The sequence below is a fragment of the Euwallacea similis genome, chromosome 18 (genome assembly GCF_039881205.1).
Source record: "Euwallacea similis isolate ESF13 chromosome 18, ESF131.1, whole genome shotgun sequence".
Lineage (NCBI taxonomy): Eukaryota > Metazoa > Arthropoda > Insecta > Coleoptera > Curculionidae > Euwallacea > Euwallacea similis.
This window is the reverse complement of record NC_089626.1, coordinates 631869-651744: the sequence shown is the minus strand read 5'-3', so window position 1 is coordinate 651744 and position 19876 is coordinate 631869. Positions and strand designations below refer to the sequence as shown.

General features: G+C 36.2%; 3 protein-coding genes across 5 annotated transcripts; 1 reads left to right on the top strand and 2 right to left on the bottom strand.

Moving 5' to 3' along the window:
* Nucleotides 1-370: 370 nt before the first annotated feature.
* On the bottom strand, nt 371-6225 carry Naus (Nausicaa). 2 transcript variants are annotated; one of them, XM_066398824.1, is made up of 9 exons: nt 5869-6224; nt 5708-5809; nt 4682-4930; nt 4106-4390; nt 3893-4053; nt 3676-3836; nt 3542-3624; nt 3110-3395; nt 371-1944 (listed from the first exon to the last, which is right to left on the bottom strand). In XM_066398824.1, the coding sequence occupies exons 1-9, from the start codon at nt 6013-6015 to the stop codon at nt 1940-1942; spliced, it is 1479 nt and encodes a 492-aa protein (XP_066254921.1). In that variant the 5' UTR covers nt 6016-6224; the 3' UTR covers nt 371-1939. The 2 variants fall into 2 exon arrangements, with proteins under 2 accessions (XP_066254921.1, XP_066254920.1); XM_066398823.1 differs by lacking the exon at nt 371-1944 and having other exon boundaries at nt 2551-3395; nt 5869-6225.
* Nucleotides 6226-6593: 368 nt separating this feature from the next.
* On the top strand, nt 6594-10719 carry LOC136414882 (CREB-H transcription factor homolog let-607-like). 2 transcript variants are annotated; one of them, XM_066399147.1, is made up of 7 exons: nt 6597-6954; nt 8257-8459; nt 8539-8756; nt 8814-8996; nt 9060-9285; nt 9342-9748; nt 9814-10719. In XM_066399147.1, exons 1-7 carry the CDS (start codon nt 6865-6867, stop codon nt 10134-10136), a joined length of 1650 nt encoding a protein of 549 aa, XP_066255244.1. In that variant the 5' UTR covers nt 6597-6864; the 3' UTR covers nt 10137-10719. The 2 variants fall into 2 exon arrangements, with proteins under 2 accessions (XP_066255243.1, XP_066255244.1); XM_066399146.1 differs by having other exon boundaries at nt 6594-6954; nt 8814-9285.
* A 593-nt stretch (nt 10720-11312) lies between these two features.
* LOC136414865 (vitellogenin-like) lies at nt 11313-17170 on the bottom strand. Its single transcript, XM_066399093.1, has 5 exons — nt 17067-17170; nt 14708-16901; nt 14176-14645; nt 12440-14125; nt 11313-12378 (listed from the first exon to the last, which is right to left on the bottom strand). The coding sequence occupies exons 1-5, from the start codon at nt 17095-17097 to the stop codon at nt 11402-11404; spliced, it is 5358 nt and encodes a 1785-aa protein (XP_066255190.1). The 5' UTR covers nt 17098-17170; the 3' UTR covers nt 11313-11401.
* Nucleotides 17171-19876: the final 2706 nt, after the last annotated feature.

Genomic DNA, 19876 nt, shown 5'->3' with positions numbered 1-19876 from the left:
TTCTTCCTTACGTGGATGTGTTCTATATTTTCTACTTTCACTTCCATACCTCTTGAGGGCATTGAATTCTATATAAAATGAACAAAAATAAGTAGAAAAATACTGATAAAATAAAATAAAATTTGGCTTATGTATTGTCCCAGTAACCAACTCAATTTTATTGTAATAATAATTAACTTTTTTAGTAAGCAGTACCCTAAAGCATTTATACCCGCTACCATTCGCCATAAAGTCAAGTTTTCTACCAAAGTATACCAGTTTTTTGGAAGTTCGCCCCCCCACAGATTCTACAAGAAATAAGCTTTAAAAATATATGCCAGTGAATTTAATTTGACATGAAGTTAATTAAGGTTCAGAGAAGATAGACACATTTTTAGAGGTATATTTATTATACTTTAACAGAAAATTAACTATAGGCCATTACTTTACTTTTATACCTACAACATATTAAGTAGAACATACTGCGATTGACAATTTTCATTTTGTCTTTGCAAATTATAAAAAGAAAAGAATTAAGTTGGTGTGTACAGGTTATAACCTATTTTGGTAGAGGTTTTATTATCATCAATTTCATATACAGCGAACAAGTAAGGAAAAGTATCGGGAAACCTCAAGGTACCAGCCCTTTCCTTAATACTTAAATGAATAGGTCGCCTACAATAGTTTCATTTATGTATGTATATTATTATTTATAATTTGTACACCTAATTTTAAGAGTCGCTAACACCACTCCTCATCGCTTTCAAGCATAAACTGCTTTTTTATTACGTTGAGAGATTTTATTAATAAATTACTAACCATTTATTTAAAATAGTGGTCAACAATGTAGCTATTTCGGAAAATATATTAGGCTACTTATCTATACATAAATTACGTCGACAAATCTACATGCTAGAATCATTTGGCTTCTACTACGCTTACATTTTTATATAAGTGATCTATATCACATAATTTTCTATTTCTAAGGAAAGGAGAGAATGATATTACTTTGTTATGCAATGCAAAATTATTTGCTTATCACATTGTAAGGGTCACCTTAAGGATGACTACTAATATCGAATTATATTTGGGAATTTCTTCAGGAAAGGGTTTAAAATGGTTTCTTTTCGATACAGTAGAAAGAAATTCAAATAGGTAAAGGCGTAACGTCAATGACAAAGACTAATTAACGCTGCTTATTATATAATTTCTAAGAAAATCCAAATAATTAGACTTAGTTTTAGAATTTAATTTTAAATTAATTACATTTGTATAATTAAACCATCATATTTTTACAATTATTATTTACATAACACTCATAATTGATTTATTCATTCAAACACGTTGTTGTTCATGATCTTGACGTTGGAATGCATTATTGCAAAATGTCGATGTAGAATTTAGACTGTAATTCTAAAACTAAGTAAATTAACATCTGTGTTGATAAGTTCCATAATAGTTCAAATAATTAAACTCTAATCCTTTTCCTCTGAATTGAATATAGTCACGTTGGGATAAATACAAATTTAAAAAGTAGTTTTTCAAATGTAATTATTTTTCCCCACCCAATAGAATAAGCTCAAATATGTCTTGACCTAACAAGAGATTCTAGTGGACAATCCTTACATCAGCTCAATAAATAAAAAATAGCTACATTGTTTAGTTAGCAAGCTTGAACAAACTGAGTTAAGCTCCTTCAACGGGAATGCTTACAATAAAACTTTAAATATATACGCCAAAGGAAATTTTAATGATAAAATTTTATAACTACATACAATTTCGAAGTCGAAGGGCTTTGACTCAATAAGTAAACTCTAGCTTTGATGACCGCAGATAAACAGGTACCTCAATTTAAATAAATTACTAAAAAGAAACGTTAAAAACTTACCTTCTATTTCCGATTGATGTCTAAGAGCATCCAGTTATGAAACGTACTCAGGTCGCTACTTGAAATACGAACTTAACCTAAACAGAGAGCATTGAGGTAATAATTTGTCATATCCGTATTTAAAACCCGCAAGTGACAAACAAAAATACTTCTTCCAAAAGGAAACAATGTGATGCTTAAATTAGATAAACCATACCTAAGATTAAGTACTTGGAAATCCTACACAACTTAGGAGTTACCGTCGAATAATAAAAAATATTTTAAACTAACTAATCATCCAATTTATAAGTAGGTATATAAAAAATATAATTTTTCATTATATTTTCGGCGAAATAGATTGCTTTTTTAAAACTCATTGTTTTAAATTACTGGGTGTCTAAATAAGAGAAGAATAAATTATTAATGAAAACTAACCTCTTTGCAAACTTCTTTAATTAAGGAATATCAGGTGACTATATGACTTGATATTAAAAAAATCATATCTAAAAAAAATATTAATACTCAAAAAAAAAAAACAAACTGCACAATTTTAAAAAATAATAGTAAAAAAGTAAGTTGACTAATGAAATGCCATGAAATGAATCCAAAGCTTAAAAAAATGCAACGGAAAACGTTTTAATTTTCATCTATATTTTACCATAACCAAAGGAAAAAATTAAAATTTAATTTGTAGATCTGTATACACCGTGAAATTACTCCCTTTAATGAAAACTAGTCATTTTTATGCCAATAGTTCTGAAAATATGACCCTCTACTTTGACTTGCCCTAGATAAGTTATCAAACACGTAACGGTTTGGCATTTGTGCATAATTGTCGTAATATTGATTAAAGCTTAATTCTGCTTTATCATCTTATTTTGACACCTAATTTCTAGGTAAGATTATGCCGTAAATAAGTTTAATTTGAATATTGAATAAAAACCGCGCCATTTCCAAATAACACATAACGATCCTAGTAAGCACCGTTTGCCATCGGGCTGTATAATCTACACGGGTCAACAAATCTACTCTTTGCACTCACAGTGAAATGCGCCAACGTATTGGAATATATAATTCTACATTAGTATTTATCACAATAAGTGTGGACTTTGACGGCCGATTCGCCTAAGATGTTGCAAGCCTCAAAGCTCAACAGAAATATCCTATTCATCCTAAGGGATGAGACTTATGTATTATTACTAGTAGCCATAGTCACGAGCATTTGTTGAAAATCGGCCAACTCTTGACCGAGTAATTCAATACCTTGTCCCGCGCGCACGCCTTGTGATGTTTGTGGATCACTCTCTTTAGGTGAAACGTTCGGTTTCTTTTTATCCGACTCCCCACTGTCGGGTCTCCTCGGTGCCGCAGATTTACTCGGAATCACCGGCTTGTTTGGGGGAATAGGAGGAGGTACTCCTCTAGCTGCTGCTCCTTTCTTGGGGGGAGTTTGAGGGGCTGTAGACTGCTGCAAGTGGCCATGGAACGAAGCTTTAGTAACCGCTCTAATAGTAGAAGAATCGGAAGGGCCACTACCACTGGTTGATATCTGAGAAAAAATTATGATATTTATCACTTATTGCAGACCACAACTCTTTATGCAGTTAGAAAAAAATACTACTCGTATCTTGAAAAAACTCATAAATCATGGAGCTTTTTATATTCTTAACCTAAATATTAAGTTGGCCAACTTACTTTGTTAGTAGTAGGGGCTGTTGCAACCATGGCCGTTTGCCTGAGAGCCTGACCTGGACTCACCGATTGCGCAATTCCGGTTGCTGAAAAACAATAGAAAATATTTCCACAAGGAAGTAAATATGAGAACTCACTTGGTCCTGACACAGGAACACTTGAAACGGTAGCAGTTGGTTGTACCACTTTGGCAACGCTGCTTATTATGGCAGTGCCACTGTCTGACAACTGGATTCTATTTCTTATTGAGTCGTATTCTAGCCTTAACCTATTTAATTCAGTCTCAAGTTCTGCTATCCTGAATTGAAATACAATATGTGAACACAGAGCATAACTATTAAAAGATTACAGCACCTTTGATCTTTGGCTGCAAGTTGAGATTTAAAACTTTTTCTTTCCGTCTCGAAATCTTGGGTCTGCTTTTCGATTTCCGCCTCCATTTGCAAGGACTTTTTGCTTTCTTCTTCTAAACCTTCGGCCATGGTGTCAATTCTTGACTTCTCCTCAGATAAAATCTGCATTAGATTGTCAATGAATAACCATAAAATAACTATCAAGACATTATACCTGTGCAAGATCTTCGCTTCTTTTTCTTTCTTCAATATACTTCACTATAATCTTTTTCCTTTCTGCCAGAAGCAGTAAAACTATTTGTTTCTGCCGAGCTCTTTCTTCATCTGCTAACTCAACTTGCCGTTTAACTTCTTTTTCCAATTTCTTACGCGCGTTTCTTTCCATTTCCAACTCTTGTCTTAATCTGGTCCTCTCCATTTCAAGTCCATATGTTATATCATCTCCTTGAGCAGTATCATGTTCATGTTTGCACTTTTCTTCCTCTAATTCTTGAATAACCTTGAGGATATGCATTTACTTAAGAAAGGCTTTACACAGGTTCAGTTATAATTTTGCTACTGTTTTTATTTCAAACTTTAACAGAAAGACATGAAATTGACAATCTGATGATACTTACCTGTAGTGAAAAGCCCTAGAGAGAAAAAATCAGATGGACGAAAGGCCAACCACAAAGAAGATTTAAGATACTGAAGGGTCATTTTACTATTCTAGTTGAAACCCACATTGAATATTATTATATTATGATTAATATGAAATAACTGGAACTATTTTGGCAAAAGTTGGAACTACCTTTTTATGCTTAATTTCAGCTTCTTTCAAGATATTGACCATATGCTGATGAGCCCATCTCTGTTGTATTGCCAATTGTTCCAAGGCTTGAAACTGCTGATCTGCAGCAGCTTGCAATTCTTTTTCGCTGACAGGAGGTTTAGAATTAGGTGTATCTGAGATCCCATCTCTTAATAAAGCTATGTAAGGATCGGCCATGGCAGCTGGCCTGTATCTTCCTAAATTGGCTACTTGTTTTAATTTTTCTGACTGGAAACATTAGAAAGTATACGTAATAATTATACTAAACTAAATTTAGCAAAAATAACTGTATTTAACCAATTATTGACATATATATAACAAAATTATTAATACATCAAAAGAAATATTACATTAAAAGGATATTCATTAACTCAAAGAAATCAGAATTATGATTAAGAAGGAAGCCTCAAAACTGAGATTTTAGCTTTGATAGAACTAGTATATAAGTTTTCAAAAATAGAATTCCTCTGCATGCCCCTTTATTGGCAGCTTGGCACATCAAGGGACAAATCCAAAAATGAATAATGGAATGGAGTTTCCTATTAAAACTCAATTCTTGCTTTGGTATGCTTTATAGGCATGACCATTTGGTTGAATCAAAATCAATGTGCAGCAGGAGTAGAATATAAATAAAGCCAAACAAGGACACTGGAAATTATGAATGCAATGTGATCAGGTATGTTCTTGTATTATTAAGTCCAAAAAGGAATTGCTTAATTAGTGACTCATCATTAAAATTAATTTAGCATTTTGGTAGTTTGTCATTTTAATAGTCACTTCATTATTTTAAGCTGTTTTTTGCTAAATGCAATTTTAGTTATTTTTATGTATTAGAGTTTAACTCAATCTACAAATATAATGTAAATTATTGATGAAAAAACTCATTTTTACTAGACTGTACATGATAGAATTTCAAAATTTAACGAGTAGTTTTTTAAATTTATTACCAAAATGTAGCAAATAAGCACAAACAAGCAATTGCAAAAAAACCTTTACAAACATTACCTTTAACACTGCAATAGCAATATCCCGAGCTTGTATCTCCCCTTCGAAACAACTAACTAACTTCAGCAAATCACTCTTTGACATTTCCATTTTTGTATTTCTCTAAAAATGACAAATTTCCCAAATTTAGACGCAAAGATTAGTTTCCTGATTGCACAAACCTTTAGTGTACTGCTGCTAAGGGGTGATCTCTCAATTTCGTCAAATATGCCAGGCTGATTTTCAGGAACTGTGGATAATGCAGCACCAAAATCCTGTGTGACTCCTAAACTTTTGAGCCATTCAGTTTCTACATTATTGCCGGCCATAGCTTACATCTGGTTCATGTATAAATATGGTATGCAATAACTATAAAAAATTCATTATTTATGGGACTGGAACTATTTTAACATCTTATTTCTTTAAAGGGATCTATATATTATTTTTATTTTCACTTGGCTTTGAATAGGAAAGGAATCAATCCCAATTAGCACATCTGTCACTGTCAAAATATTTCAGTTTTCAATTTAGGTTAATGCTTAAACTTATGACAGCTCTACCGGTGCTGTTTCCGAAAAGCATTAACGTTATTCATTAAAAACCTCCATATAATAACAATTTCATTATTTTTATACTAAAACTATTAAAGCTAACTTACTTTACATCCTCTATGTAGTTTCAATCAGGCTTTTAATAGAACGTAACATGAATATTTCTGTCGAATTGCTGCCTGTCCCTCATCTCCACCATTGCCTTTTTAAGTAGTTTAAATTTTCAACACTGTCCGACTGTTGTGTTGTTAATTTAGCAACACCGCGTCTAAAAGTCGACATTCGCTTGCGAGGATTTCCTGAATTTTGTGTTAAACTTTTAAAGGGAATACCTTCAAAAGTTTACAGTATCCTTAAAAGGTTCTTGGTATCGTCCAGTTTTAGCCCTCCAAACAAGAGGCCGCGTATACGCACTTGTGCGCCGAACGGCTGATAACTGTCACCTTGACGTTTAAAGTTTCCACCTTCCACGCTGGCGAATCCTTTTGAATCGGCAAGCCGCAGGAGAATAGGATTCAGCATATCTCCTGTGAAATTAATGGAATAAATCCTTGAAATTGCCATTGTTTGTATACAGTGAATTTTACATCATGGAAACAAGTGCATAGTACAAACATACTCATCGATATGAACATAAGTGACGTGTTTTTTTCCAATAGTGATGCAGGGGATGTCAATATGGATTTTTCAATGAATTATGACAATGCAGAGCTAATGGTTAGTATTGTAGTTAATGACTACAAATAGGGCTTTTGGAAATATGCATGCCTGTGCATGGAAGTTTAAATATGCCTAAATTAATTCCTTGAATATAATTTGACTAATCGAACAATTTAAAACCTTTCAAAGCTTGCATGATGTAAAGTATTTGTTACATATGTTAACAAAAACATGTGCTTGTGTGAATCTTACATATTTATCTTTGCCACATTAAGAGTTTTTTTCAGTATTTGACACCTCATGAGATAATGATTATTGTCAAGTAAAAGTTGAGAAGAACATTTAAGTACAGATTTAAATGATTATTGTAAAAAAATTGAATTTTGCCTGAGGCCTAAATTATGTGGGTAATTTTCAAATCATAGTTAAATCTTTATACATATCAAGAGAGGTTATTTTATTGTAAGGATTTATTTGAGTTATGATAGAGCTTCTTTATAGTTGAATAATGGCAATTAAATAATGTTGACATTGGAGCTTATTCCACAACTGATCTTTGTCAATAACTAATTCTATTAAGTTTCATTAAATCATATTTTTTTATAGGCATTAATTGTCTGCTTAATTATAAGAATTTTCCTTGTTATTATTAAGTCATGTCCATGTTAGGTTTCATACTAATGCCCTTTTATATTATAATATGTCATCACTTGTCAAGTTCTTAAAATTAAGAACATTTCTTGTAATAGTATCTCATTCAGCTCAAAAGTATGATGAAATGCTCCATAAAAGAATGAGAACTTTTTATTGCATACTTATTAGCAAATAGCAACATTGTTGAAGAGGGTGTGATGTCAGAGTCTGATTCAAAGCTGTATGAAAAATGCCAATAGTAGTTGACTGATAACAAAATTGACTGCATGAATGGATGCACTAGTAGAAACAATAACACATATTTTATCTGTGAACAATTATTAGGAAAATATAAGGTCAAGTTGGAGTTAACATGGAGAATAATGTCATAAAGTAATATTCCAGTTATATGAGTTTAAGTTATTATGTAACAGGGACATTCTAAATTAAAATGAGAAGCAATGTGATTCTTTGGTATCTTGAAATGTAGAAAATATTTTCAATTGTTTATAACCCTGACATGTAAAGAATATTCAAAGATTGATTCTTCCATGGCACCCAAAGTTAATGTATACCTACTTATACAACTAAATGAAAAAATTGTGAGGAGGTATAACAAACAAATTCAGATCAGATTATGATTACATATCTCCTTAGAATAAATATACTATGGAAAATGTAAGATGTGAACAATTAAACATACTACAGGGTTTATGTTAATTCCAGAGCTCTGAATTTTTTGATTCTGTACTCTCTCTGGAAAATGATTTAGAAGATGGATTTCTATCCAATTTTGAAGATGACAATAACTTATCAAGTGATGCCAGTCACAGTGACGAAGTTCTTTCACCACGAAGTTTCTACTCAGAAAGTGACAAGAATAGCACATCTAGCTTAGAAGCCTCTGATACCTTCACTGAAACTGAACCGTAAGTTTTAGTACTTTAATTTACCCTCATTCTGCATAACCTAAATTAAATGAGTAATAATTTCTATATCTATTTTCAGTGCATCTATTTTGGAAAATATCGACGGATTGGATGACCCAGTTCTTCTTTCATTTTTGGACACAATCACACTACCTAAAGAATCTAAAAATGTCTCTGTTATTAATACTCCCTCACCAGTTGTTTTACAGTCACCCTCATCTACTCCAAGAACCACCAAAATGTTAATTCAGAATCCGTCTAACAAAAAATGCATTGCTAAGCCCATGGCCACTGCAAGTAAGTTTGCTTTGCATATAGTTGGTAGTAAAAGCAATATTATGTGTATAATCGTAGCGCAACTTAGAAAGCCCAACACAAAAGTGAAGCCTCAAATATTAAAGGTGCAGCAAATTACCAATGGGAGACAAGTTTTGTTACCTTTAAATTTAAAAAGTATTAAAATTGTCAATGGCAGTGAAGCCTCTTTATTGACGAACGCTGCGAAACGCAAATTTGACGCTCACCCGATTCGTGAAGGTACCAGCTATTTCTTAGTTGATAATAGAAATATTTTACATCACACATGCATTTATTTCATAGAGGAGTCTGAGAAGCCAATTACAAACCATCAGTACCCAGCCTTGGTTTTAAATAATGAGGAAAAGAGATTACTTTCCAAAGAGGGAATTCAATTGCCTAGTCATTATCCTTTAACTAAGAATGAGGAAAAAGAATTAAAGCGAATAAGAAGGAAAATCCGCAATAAGATCTCAGCTCAAGACTCGCGAAAAAGGAAAAAGGAATATGTTGATGGATTGGAAGACAGGTAATAGCAATTGTATTTGTGCTCTTTCGGTTATATACATATAAGGACATTTGCAGAGTTAAAAGAGGCTCCGAAGAAAACAAAAACCTCTTACAAAGGGTCAGAGAACTTCAGCGTCAAAATCGCACTTTAATCGCACACGTAAACAGGCTACAGGCCTTAATATGCAAGTCGTCAACATCTAAGGCGACTCCATCGACGTGTCTTATGGTCGTTTTATTATCCGCCTTGCTGGTTTCCTTGCCCAATATGCGTCTGTTAGAAAATAAACAGATGGTAAATGATGGCGAGCAAGTCAGCATTAGACGTTCGTTGTTGAGCGACGTCCAAGCCACAGAAGATGATTTGAACATGGAGGAGTTCTTAATTTTCAAGGACGACGAGTCTGAAATGGACGTCAATTATGGCGATGACGTCGACAACTCTACCGGGAAGGAATTGTCTAAAATTTTAGATAGCATGGGTAAGTTTTTTTTTTAATAATAAATGCGTTTTTTCTTTACTAAAAATAACACAATCTCTTTACAGGCAAGAAGTTCGGGGATAACAAAGCCGATAAAAACAACCTAGATAAGCTGGGTCTGCTGACCAAAATAATGGAAACAATGAGGAGCTTCATCACTGACAAAAACTCCAAACTGTTGGAAATGAAATCCCCGAATTTCGGGGGAACATATAACAAAAACGGATTTATCGAGCCGGACATTGACGATTACATCCCTGGGGACGAAGGGCCCCCATTAAAAAGAATAAGATTTGATATAGACGAGTATGAGGTCACTTCGACAAATGTCGGGAGTGAAACCTTCGTTTCGTCGACGATTAATAACCACATTATAAAAGATAAATAAATTAAGCAGAGTTTTATCATAAATCATAATCTATTCTCCCTTGTTTGCTATTATATGTGTCGTGTTCCTGTTATATTTTTATATCACACAAACGTATTTGTAATCGCATTCCAATTGAAATCAAATTTGTCTATTGAGAATGAAATTTTCCCATTATTGATTATTAAGGAGACTGTTGAATATTTGTTTTTTGAGATTGTGTAATTTTTGTTTGCTACATATTTAAAGTTTTAATTATTATCAGATGCAGAAAGTTTATTTATACCTATAGATATATTATAAGTTAGGCATGAATTACGTGATTTTAATGCTAAATTATGGCGTATTCGAGAACTCGCACCAAAGCGCTCTCAGTACGGCAATATAATCAACTTTCGTTGGCTGTCCTAGTCTTATTATAGCATGTGGCAGTATCTTGGACAGACGCAGATAGCATTCGGCGACCATATTGCCATACTTAATGCGCACTTTTTTATATCCGAATTGACCATAATCAGTTGTTATTTCAGGCAATTTATATGTTACAAATGTGTGGTACTTATTCAGTATCGCGCACATTATTTGAATATAATCATTTGCTTGCGTTCATTGAATTATTTTCACCCCTTAAAATTTCATTTGCGGATTATTGAACCCTATAACAGCAAGACACCTTCTGTCTATCTCTTTCGATTTCTAATCAATTTCTTTTCGTCGATGTACAGCCAAAGCTGTGAATAGAATTTTCACAGAAAAAAAGTGGCATTGAGCTGAGACCAGGGGTCAATTATTTTCAAATTTGCGTAACTTTCCTTTCATGTTATCAGAGGGCTTTAAGTGTTTTCAATGTGCCGATATTATGTCAGGTAAATATCTATAAACCGCACCACTATGAACTTTTATCGGTTTTACTATCACTTGTGCTAATCGCTTTTTCAAATGAAGAGAAAACTTACTAATGTGGTATACTCATAGTTTGAACAGAAAAATAATTTCTTAATATTGTTTCTTTGAGCCCCGCAATTAAATCTTCAATTCTACTTTCCGTTTAGTTTTTTAGTACAAATATAAGGAATTCCCATCTAAATATTACAGGATTTACATGAAAACACTTTTGTTGATAGATTTATGATTAAAGCGATCAAATTTTAATGAAAATCGAGGAGGAATTATTTATATAGTGATAACTAAAAATTGCAATGAGAAATGGTTTATTAATATTTTTCTTACATTTTATGATGCTTATTAATATATTGGTCACATCTATCGTGCACAAATATCATCATCTAATAGCACTCTTGGGGAATTTCCATGCTTACAGTCTTGGACACGGTTTTGTGACTGAAATCTGGGCTACCACCCTGGTCGATTTGGTTCTTGAAGAAATTCGAGGTTTTAGTTTTGGTAATGCAGTAAGCTGGGACATCTTTGGATACAGTTCTTCGCGCCTGAGTTCTGCATTCGGGTTGTGGAGTAATGCTAAAGCAAATATCTCCATTCAATTCAACGTAGCGACTTCTCATTTTCATTCCATTTAAGCTTTCACTTCGCCAGTTTTCGAGCGACTTCTTACTCATGTCTTGCTTGGATACTACGTTAGTGTACATAGGCGAAATTTTACGTACGCATTCTTGATCTGATAGTTGACCATGTGTTCTTCCTTCGAGTTTGTAGCTCTGCACAAATTCCTGTGCTGATTTTGCAATGCAGTCGTCAGGAGTCCAGAAGTCTTCGAACTTATCTTTGTTAAAGACACCACAAAGTCCGATACTAGCATCGCACAGTTTCTCTGTGGTTGGGGTAATCTTGATGCGTACTCCATCGAAAACCATATGGAACCATCCATGAATGATGCACTTAACTTCACCATTTGGCAAGGAATGCATTTCCATGAACCCGTTAAAGTACTCGGCAGCGTAGTTGTCATCAAAACGAACTCGTTCTCCATCGACAAAGATATTTACTTCAGGAGAGCGTTCTGCGTTGGCTATTTGCATGGACACTTCAATAGTCTTGCCTTGAGTTTTGGGAGTGTTGAAAGTCATCTTAATTTCCTTGTGATGATGGGAGACTTCCCTGGCAAGTACCACGAAATTCTCGATTTGGTCGTGGAGTTGCTGAGAAGCTTGTTGGTCACGTGTCTTAGAAACCTTCGCTTGTTTGGGAATGTACTGCATTACTAAGGTCCAGTCATTTCCCAGGAACATCGGATAAGTGCGGTGGTTGAAGGTGTGGACAGCGGTTTTGTCGATTACACAGTTAGCTAAAAAGAAAAAAGTAGTAAGTTTTTTACCTTTTTTGAGTGAACATTAAAACGGACTTACGTCTCTTATTATCTGGACTTATAAACTGAGGTATCATTCTGTCTTTTAGATTGACCATTGGGTGAGGCACCAGGACGGTCCTTGCTAATTGGTTGAGGGAAATGTTCAAAAATTTGGTTCTCTCTTCATTTAACTCAATAGTCACATCGACTTCTTGTAAGTCGAGAGGTGCAAACTCGGCTCTAAGTTCAATTTCATTATTATGCCTTGATTCAGCGTGATTAACTTCAATCATCGGGTAGTAGGCCATGCGGATATGTTTCAACATATCTTGCAAAAACTCCATATGTTTTGATGGTATATTCTCATGTTGCAACCTGATTTTGATGTCGTTGAGGTAATTAGCTTCAAAGGTCATGTTCTGGCAGGCGGGCAATTGGTGGTTCTTCTCTTGCATTTCTTTCTTGCATTTATGGTACATGGGAAGGTCCATAAGCATGTCCTCGCGAGCTTTGTTTCTGGTCATCTGTACCACTCCCTTAATCATCTCGGTTGCTTGGTCGTTAGTCTTTTTCTGAAGCATAACTTCGTATTCAGCTTTAGGTTTGGTCTGCAAGGCATGAACCAAATCTAGTTCGCTGGTGTTGGGAATTTTAGCTTTAACTTGAAGGGCCAGGTCTGTTGTCCCTTGAGCCTTGCTTCTGATGTAAGCAGCGAATTGAGATTTTGGGGAAACATAGCTCTTGGAGAAAGCCATAGTAAGAGAGTGTTTTATATTTCTTACTCCAACGAATTCCACTTCAGCGTCGAAGCTACGCAAGAAAGCATTGTTGATACCGGCATTTACATATCGGAGTAAATCTTCCTGGCGTTTGTAACGATCATCTTGGATCTTTGAAGAAAATTCTTCCAAGCTCATGAATTCTTCTGGTCTTTCAGTGTGAGACTTTCTGTTGTATTTATCCTGAGTGCTCATATGAAGAACGACCTTTCTACAAGTAGATTCCTCGGGAATCACAGCCAGACTCATCTCTCTGTGTTGCAAATCTGCATCGTCCATAAGGTTTTGCATAACTCCAAAAACTCCATCTGATTTGAGGCAACTAACTAAATTCCATAGATTAACGGATTTATGAGGATGATGTCCCCAAGCGCGGAACTTTATCCCGATCTCCTTTTGACCAAAAACAAAGTCAAATGAGCTATCTTTAGAGCTTTCTACTTTGATTTGTTGAGTGTTCGGTTGCAAACCCATAGGGACTATCTTCATGATATCGCTCTTGGAGGTGTATGGCCAGGTGCTGTAGTGGAACAAGCGAGCGTTTTTATGTTCCTCAACCATGTTCCACTCCATGCTCATCGATGCCTTTGAAACATCTACCTTGACATTAGCGTCCATTGGAACATGGATTTGTATGTTCTTCTCCACTCCAGCAGTGTACAATTGGTAATCAAATGGACATACCATGCTCAAATGGGCCTGAGCTTTACCGCTCAAAGTAACGCAACCTTTAACCTGGACAGAGACTTCGTTTGGTGAGTTAATCCTTTTTCCGTTGGAAATTTCTGGATGAGCTTCAACATGGATTCTACCATTAACTTGAACCAGCAGCGGTACATCCAGAGAATACACGAAAGGCAAACCCATTTCTGTTGGCAAGGATACGACTACTTCCTTCATTTGACGCAATTTCGTGTACCTAAATTCTTTGCCATTCTTCAGCTGGTACTCAAATTCGCGGAGAGCTACAAATTATATTTTTGTACAAGTCTTAAACAAATTTAAGATGTATTACCTTGAGGGATCTGCTGGATGGTTTGGTTATCGAACGACCACATGTTGTACATACTCAACATCTCAGCGTAAACGAAGCCTTCAAGTTGCTCCTTCTCTCTTAAAGGCAGTTGGAGAGTTTCAGCTACTTTCTCACTAGACCACTTGTGGTCGTCAGTCCTATACTGACGCTGTTGCTTCTCCTCGTGATACTTTTCAGTCTGCATTGTTAGAACGTTGACCAGCTCTTTAACACTGGAGATCATGCCTTGCACGTTAACAAAGTAGTGCTTGAATCCGCCGACATTTCCACGAAGAGTGTATTTTCCTCCCTTGGGCAACATATGATCATCGCTTCCTATATGAAGATGATTCTTTTTAAAGATGATGTTCATGTTTTCCATGATGGTTTGTTCCAATAGATTCACGCTGTCCAATTTGGCGAAGTCCTTCTTAGTCAGGAGCGATTTGGCAGATTCGGCAGCTTTGCACCTGAAGTTATTAACTTGTATTAGATACCAACCTAATTTGCCCAATGAGACATTTATACTCACAGAGCTTCCCATTCAGGGCCAGACATCCTGGAAGCAGTTTCGATGCAGGACTTGACGACAGCATTAACTTCTTCCTGAGGGTCGATGTTAGTGTTCTGAGCCATTCTTTGCAGCATTTCAGCTGGAGGGCTGGTCCTCATCAACTGATAGACGGCGACAACTCTGATTTCAGGAACTTCTCCGGCGTTTTGGTAAATTCTGTACATCACAGTCCTAGCAACCTCTGGGAACGAAACAGCCAGTTTGTCCATGCAAAGTACCATTAAGAAGCGCTGGAATTGCGAGCACTGTTTCTGGCCTTCCAGGTATGGCTCAAAAGTTTCCAGAATCTTCTTATGCCCGATGTTGCCCAGAGCACGAGTGTAAACATGGATTTTGCGTGAATCACCTTCAGAGACTGCACGGTCAAGTTGTTGGCCGAAATATTTGATGACCACAGTCTTTGCCCACGAACTACCTTCCTTTGTGGCGAAGTGCTTGAAACTATGGACGGGGTATTGATTGTGAGATTCCTTCTTATTGATGTATACTTTGTGAACCAGGTTGGCGAAACAGAGAATTGTAGTTTCATTCAGATATTCCTGGTTCTTGACCTCGGATCTCTGAGTTAGCTCAAAGAATCTCTTCATGTATTCGTCAGTGGGAATGCGAACTGCATTTGCCATAACAGAGATGAGTTCAGCGGCCTCCTCACCCTCAATTTTCCGGGAAGAAATCCACTCTTCGATGGTCAAAAATGAAGGCCCAGTTCCGGCTTGAGCCATAGCATCGCGGAATACAGTGCAAGTCAGTCTTTCTTTGCGTTGCATATTTGATTTACAAACGAGATGCGTGAGCTCCCTCATTTCTTGGTGGTTCATCAACCTCATCAAAGAAGACAGCATAACGTATTTGCTAAGGGTGGATTCTTTCAAAATAGTCTCTGGCTCAGACATGTCCTGGCTGATTTCGTTAGCAATTCTCTGGATGTTTTCCTTCAGATCAAAATTGTAGTCTTTCCTGATCGATTGTCCCTTGTAACCGCTGAAGTACGGCAGAAGGGGGAAGTCGGGAGCATTTTCCATATCAGGCATGCTTTGGTGTTGAACCTCTTCGGCAGATTCAGAGTTTGAGTGACCTTTCCTGATTATCTGATCAGCAGATCGGCGAAGTCGTTGCCAAAAGTTCTCGTTACTGTTTTCATCGGATTCCTCTTCCCAATCCAAAGATTTTTGCTTTTGGCGAACTTCATTGGACTTAGCGAAAGGGCTCTCGTAAGAGTATATCAAGTTTCCGATTTCCATGGGCTGGATCAACTCTCTGGGTTGGTGGTCTTGGTTCTTAATTTCGGAGAGAGTCAAGTTGAGACTACTGAAAACCGCACCCTTTTCGTTGGAAGTTAGAGTAGGTTTTATCACAATTTTGTTCACGGTGTTACTGCTTTGAATGGTGAATTTGGAGAGCTTTCCAGACAGAATCATTTGGGAGGTGCAGTGTCTTGTAAAGAAATTACCAATTTGGTTAGAATCAGTGCTATCTAATACTTCGCCTAAACCAAAGTGGTACATTGGCATTTCATGACTGTGTGTGAAGTTCTTGGTCTTAATCAGTTCATACATTTGTCCATGTCCCTTCAATTGTTGTTGGGGAGCCAACCATGGCTGACTGAGCATCCAGTATTCGGGAAGCCTGTGGATTTCATAGGAGGTTTCAGTCTTTCCAGTAATGGTTTCCTCCATAGTTTTGAACAAACATTCGAGGTTATCATGAGTAGGCAGGTCATTCATGGGCGACTGGACAACATTCTCGCCGTGGAGATCCAGTTGAAGTTGGCTTACGATACTCTTGATCAGATTAGCTTCCCAATTGGTCATTTCCTGCTCAACAACAAGACCCTTGATCATACCACCACTGGTCAAAATGTTGAAGTGCTTATTGGAGATTTCCAGGGGCCTGTAGCTTAGGCGGGACTCAGAGAGTTGGGAATCCCAGCCATCAGGCATTTCAGTATGGATCTGAGCATACTGGACATCAGAGAGCCAAGCTTGCAATTTGGTATCAGACCAAGCAGTGATGTGCAATTTGGCTTTTAGAAAAATGCCGGAATACTGATCGGAAATTTCGTGTAGGGCTGTGAGGGTGCGGCCCTTAACAGCATAGATATATTCTGTATTGTCTTTCCATCCGGGATGACGGGAGGCCAGTGCCGCGGCAACTGAAATAAAAGAAGGTAAGTCTACTGAGTTCGGGAAAATCGATTGAGGTAAGGTGTATGGTAAGAAAAAGTGTTATGGGTGATTGGAGAGCAAAAAAAAATGAAAATTTTGAAATGCCATCAACACGTAAATCCCGCGAGTTATTGTAAAAAAAATGCACGTACCTAAGACCAAAAGTACCAAGCAGGACCTCATTTTGGATTGAGATCAGAACGGACACAAGTGTGATGAACATTGGGATGGGCCAGTATTTATATATAAGTTTGTGCTGATTTGACTACTATAGAAAGATTACTGCAATGAATGAAAGAGTGATAACAATTCAATGTGATAAATAAATTGCAACAATGCCGACTAATTAAAATATGTCTGTTATGCAATCTGTGAAAAATATAAGAGAAATTATTTTTAGACCCATTTTCAAATAAAAATGTTGAGGAAGGCTGAATAGTTTCAGGTAGACTCAGCAGGACGAGCTTTAAGCACACAGAAGTTTTTTAGTGGGTCTCGGAACCCCCCAGGAATGGATTTTAAAAAATATGCTTTTTAGGGTTTTTACAGGGTGTTCGTTTTACCGGGCTTAATTTCTTAGAATACGTAGATATATCAATTTGTTCGGAAACTCGTGTTGCGATGTTTTCTAAATTCTTATTTACAAACGCCCTATATAATTGCTTCGTATGTAGCTAAAATCATCAGTTTTGAGCTCCAAATTTTCTAAATGTTCGAAAACATTTTAAAACCTACTTGTTGGAACCCGGCAGGGGGTCGTTGCAATGATGGCTAAATTCTTGCATTTTTGCCTAGGAACAAGGCTTTGATTTTAAGGTAAAAAGTATTAAACACTTGAATCCGTTGAAATCTTAGTTTACGTCTTAATTCACTATTTCCAATAATAATTCAAAAATAAGTTTCAAAAACGAAAAAAGAGAATCTCCAGGCAGCCGGATGTTCCAGAATCGACGATGCTATTTAGAAACAAGATCTCCCTCTTCGTATATACAGGGTGTTAGAGAAATGACTTTCGTAAATTTAACCAGTGATTAAGAACATCGTTTTGAACAAAAAAGTTCACTAGAACAAGGGCCGAAAACCTAATAGTTTTTTCAAAAAAAATGTCAAAGTTGACGACCGAAAAGCTATGATAAGCTTTAAAATTTGAATAGAACGTGGAAAAACGCACTTAAGAGATGCTGATTGTTTGATATGTAAAAAAAAAACTTAAAATTATTCAACAATAACATTGCTAAAAGCAATTAAAAATTTAATTAATAACTTAAGTGGTAAAAATAGACGTAAGCGTCAACGCCGCACTGAACGTGACCAAAAAAGAGGAGTTTGTTTTTGTTATGATTATTTTTTATGGCCCTTAGGGTCGCTCTCCCTCTTTGCGGGTGAAGCGATAAGGCATTGGAATGCGTAGAAAACAGATAGACCTAGTACCTCAATAGTACATGAACTATCTGCGTCATGCTGTGGTCATCTGCATTTCATCCCATCTTATCTGGCATATGACCCCCGTGCAAAGACGCCTGGCGCCATCGGCAAGTGGAATCCATTAGGGACCATCGAGGAGGGACAAGACCAAAACCACTCTTATTTTTTAGTTTTGTCATGGATTGTATGTCCTTCCATACTTTCAATATTTTAGTCTGATTTCGTTCTCGCTGAATGCATCTTCTGTCAGTAGACGCAACAGATCATCCGCAAAGCTAATTTGAGCGAGCTTGATGTGATTTTATTCCGACTCATTAACAGTTTCTACGTGATAATGTACATATTCTTTACGCGAGTATCATGACGTGCTTTTGATTTATGGAGAGGCATCACAAAATTCTGAAGAAGCTAGACGCATTCACGGTAATCGTTATCCAGAAAGAGAACCTCCAACTCCACAAACGTTTGTGAAAGTTTCCTAAAAGGTTCTGTATCCAGGTAGCGTTATTTCTACATAACAAGGACGAGGTCGCCAGCGAGAAGTTGGTTCTGAAGCCGAAGAACAAATTTTAAACCTTATTCAAAAGAGTTCAACAAGGAGTACCCGGAGTGGAGCATGCATGGGCCGAAATGGCGAAGATTTCGAGCATTTTATAGTAGCAAAAACAATAATAAATTTGTGTTTTTGAGTGTGATGTGAGTGGTGTAAAATGTGTAACGTAACATGTCATGTTAATTAAAGATGACAACAATAATTTAAAGATAAATGGTTTTTCAAAATAATAAAATAAGAATCACATAATTTTTAAATTTCACGAATTTAGGGCATTTTGTTAATTATTTACTCTAAAACTTACCATACCCAGAAAAAGCGCTCCAAAGCACCCCAAAGAGACCCACTTCATGTGGCTACTTGGGTAGGCATGGAAATGAAATAAATACTACACGACGTTGACAATTCTCACAATATGTGTTGTTTTGATTTTCCGGGGAAAATGGTTGTATTGACGACTTGACCCTCTTCTAAGGAACATTTTTCAAAATTATGTTCTTAATCACTGGTTAAATTTACGAAAGTTATTTCCTTAACACCCTGTATAAAAACCTGAAACATTCCTCAACAGCCCAAAACAAGTGGGTTCTTAAGGGACCGTTAAAATGAGATATCACTCGATCACCTTTCTCGCTTAAGATCTAGCCAGGGGCACCTTCCAGAGGGAGGGGTAAGTGGGGACGTATTCATAACATAAAAAGTTTTACCCTTCGGGAAAACGTTTGACGTGTTTTGGCGATTCACGAACAAATATTTCGAAAAATTCACGGTGGGAAGCCCCCAAATGAACACCCTTTATGTTCCCGTAGCACAATATGTTCTTTGAAGGTGACTAACGCAGCTAATCTCATACCCTACATCGGTCTTCGGGAAATTTCTGTTTTTACTGAAAAACTCTACTCCATTTTTAAAAAAGATTATTACCTTGCACCTGGAGGAGGGTTTCCTGTACCGGTTATTCGACCATTCGAAGAGAGGTCCTAA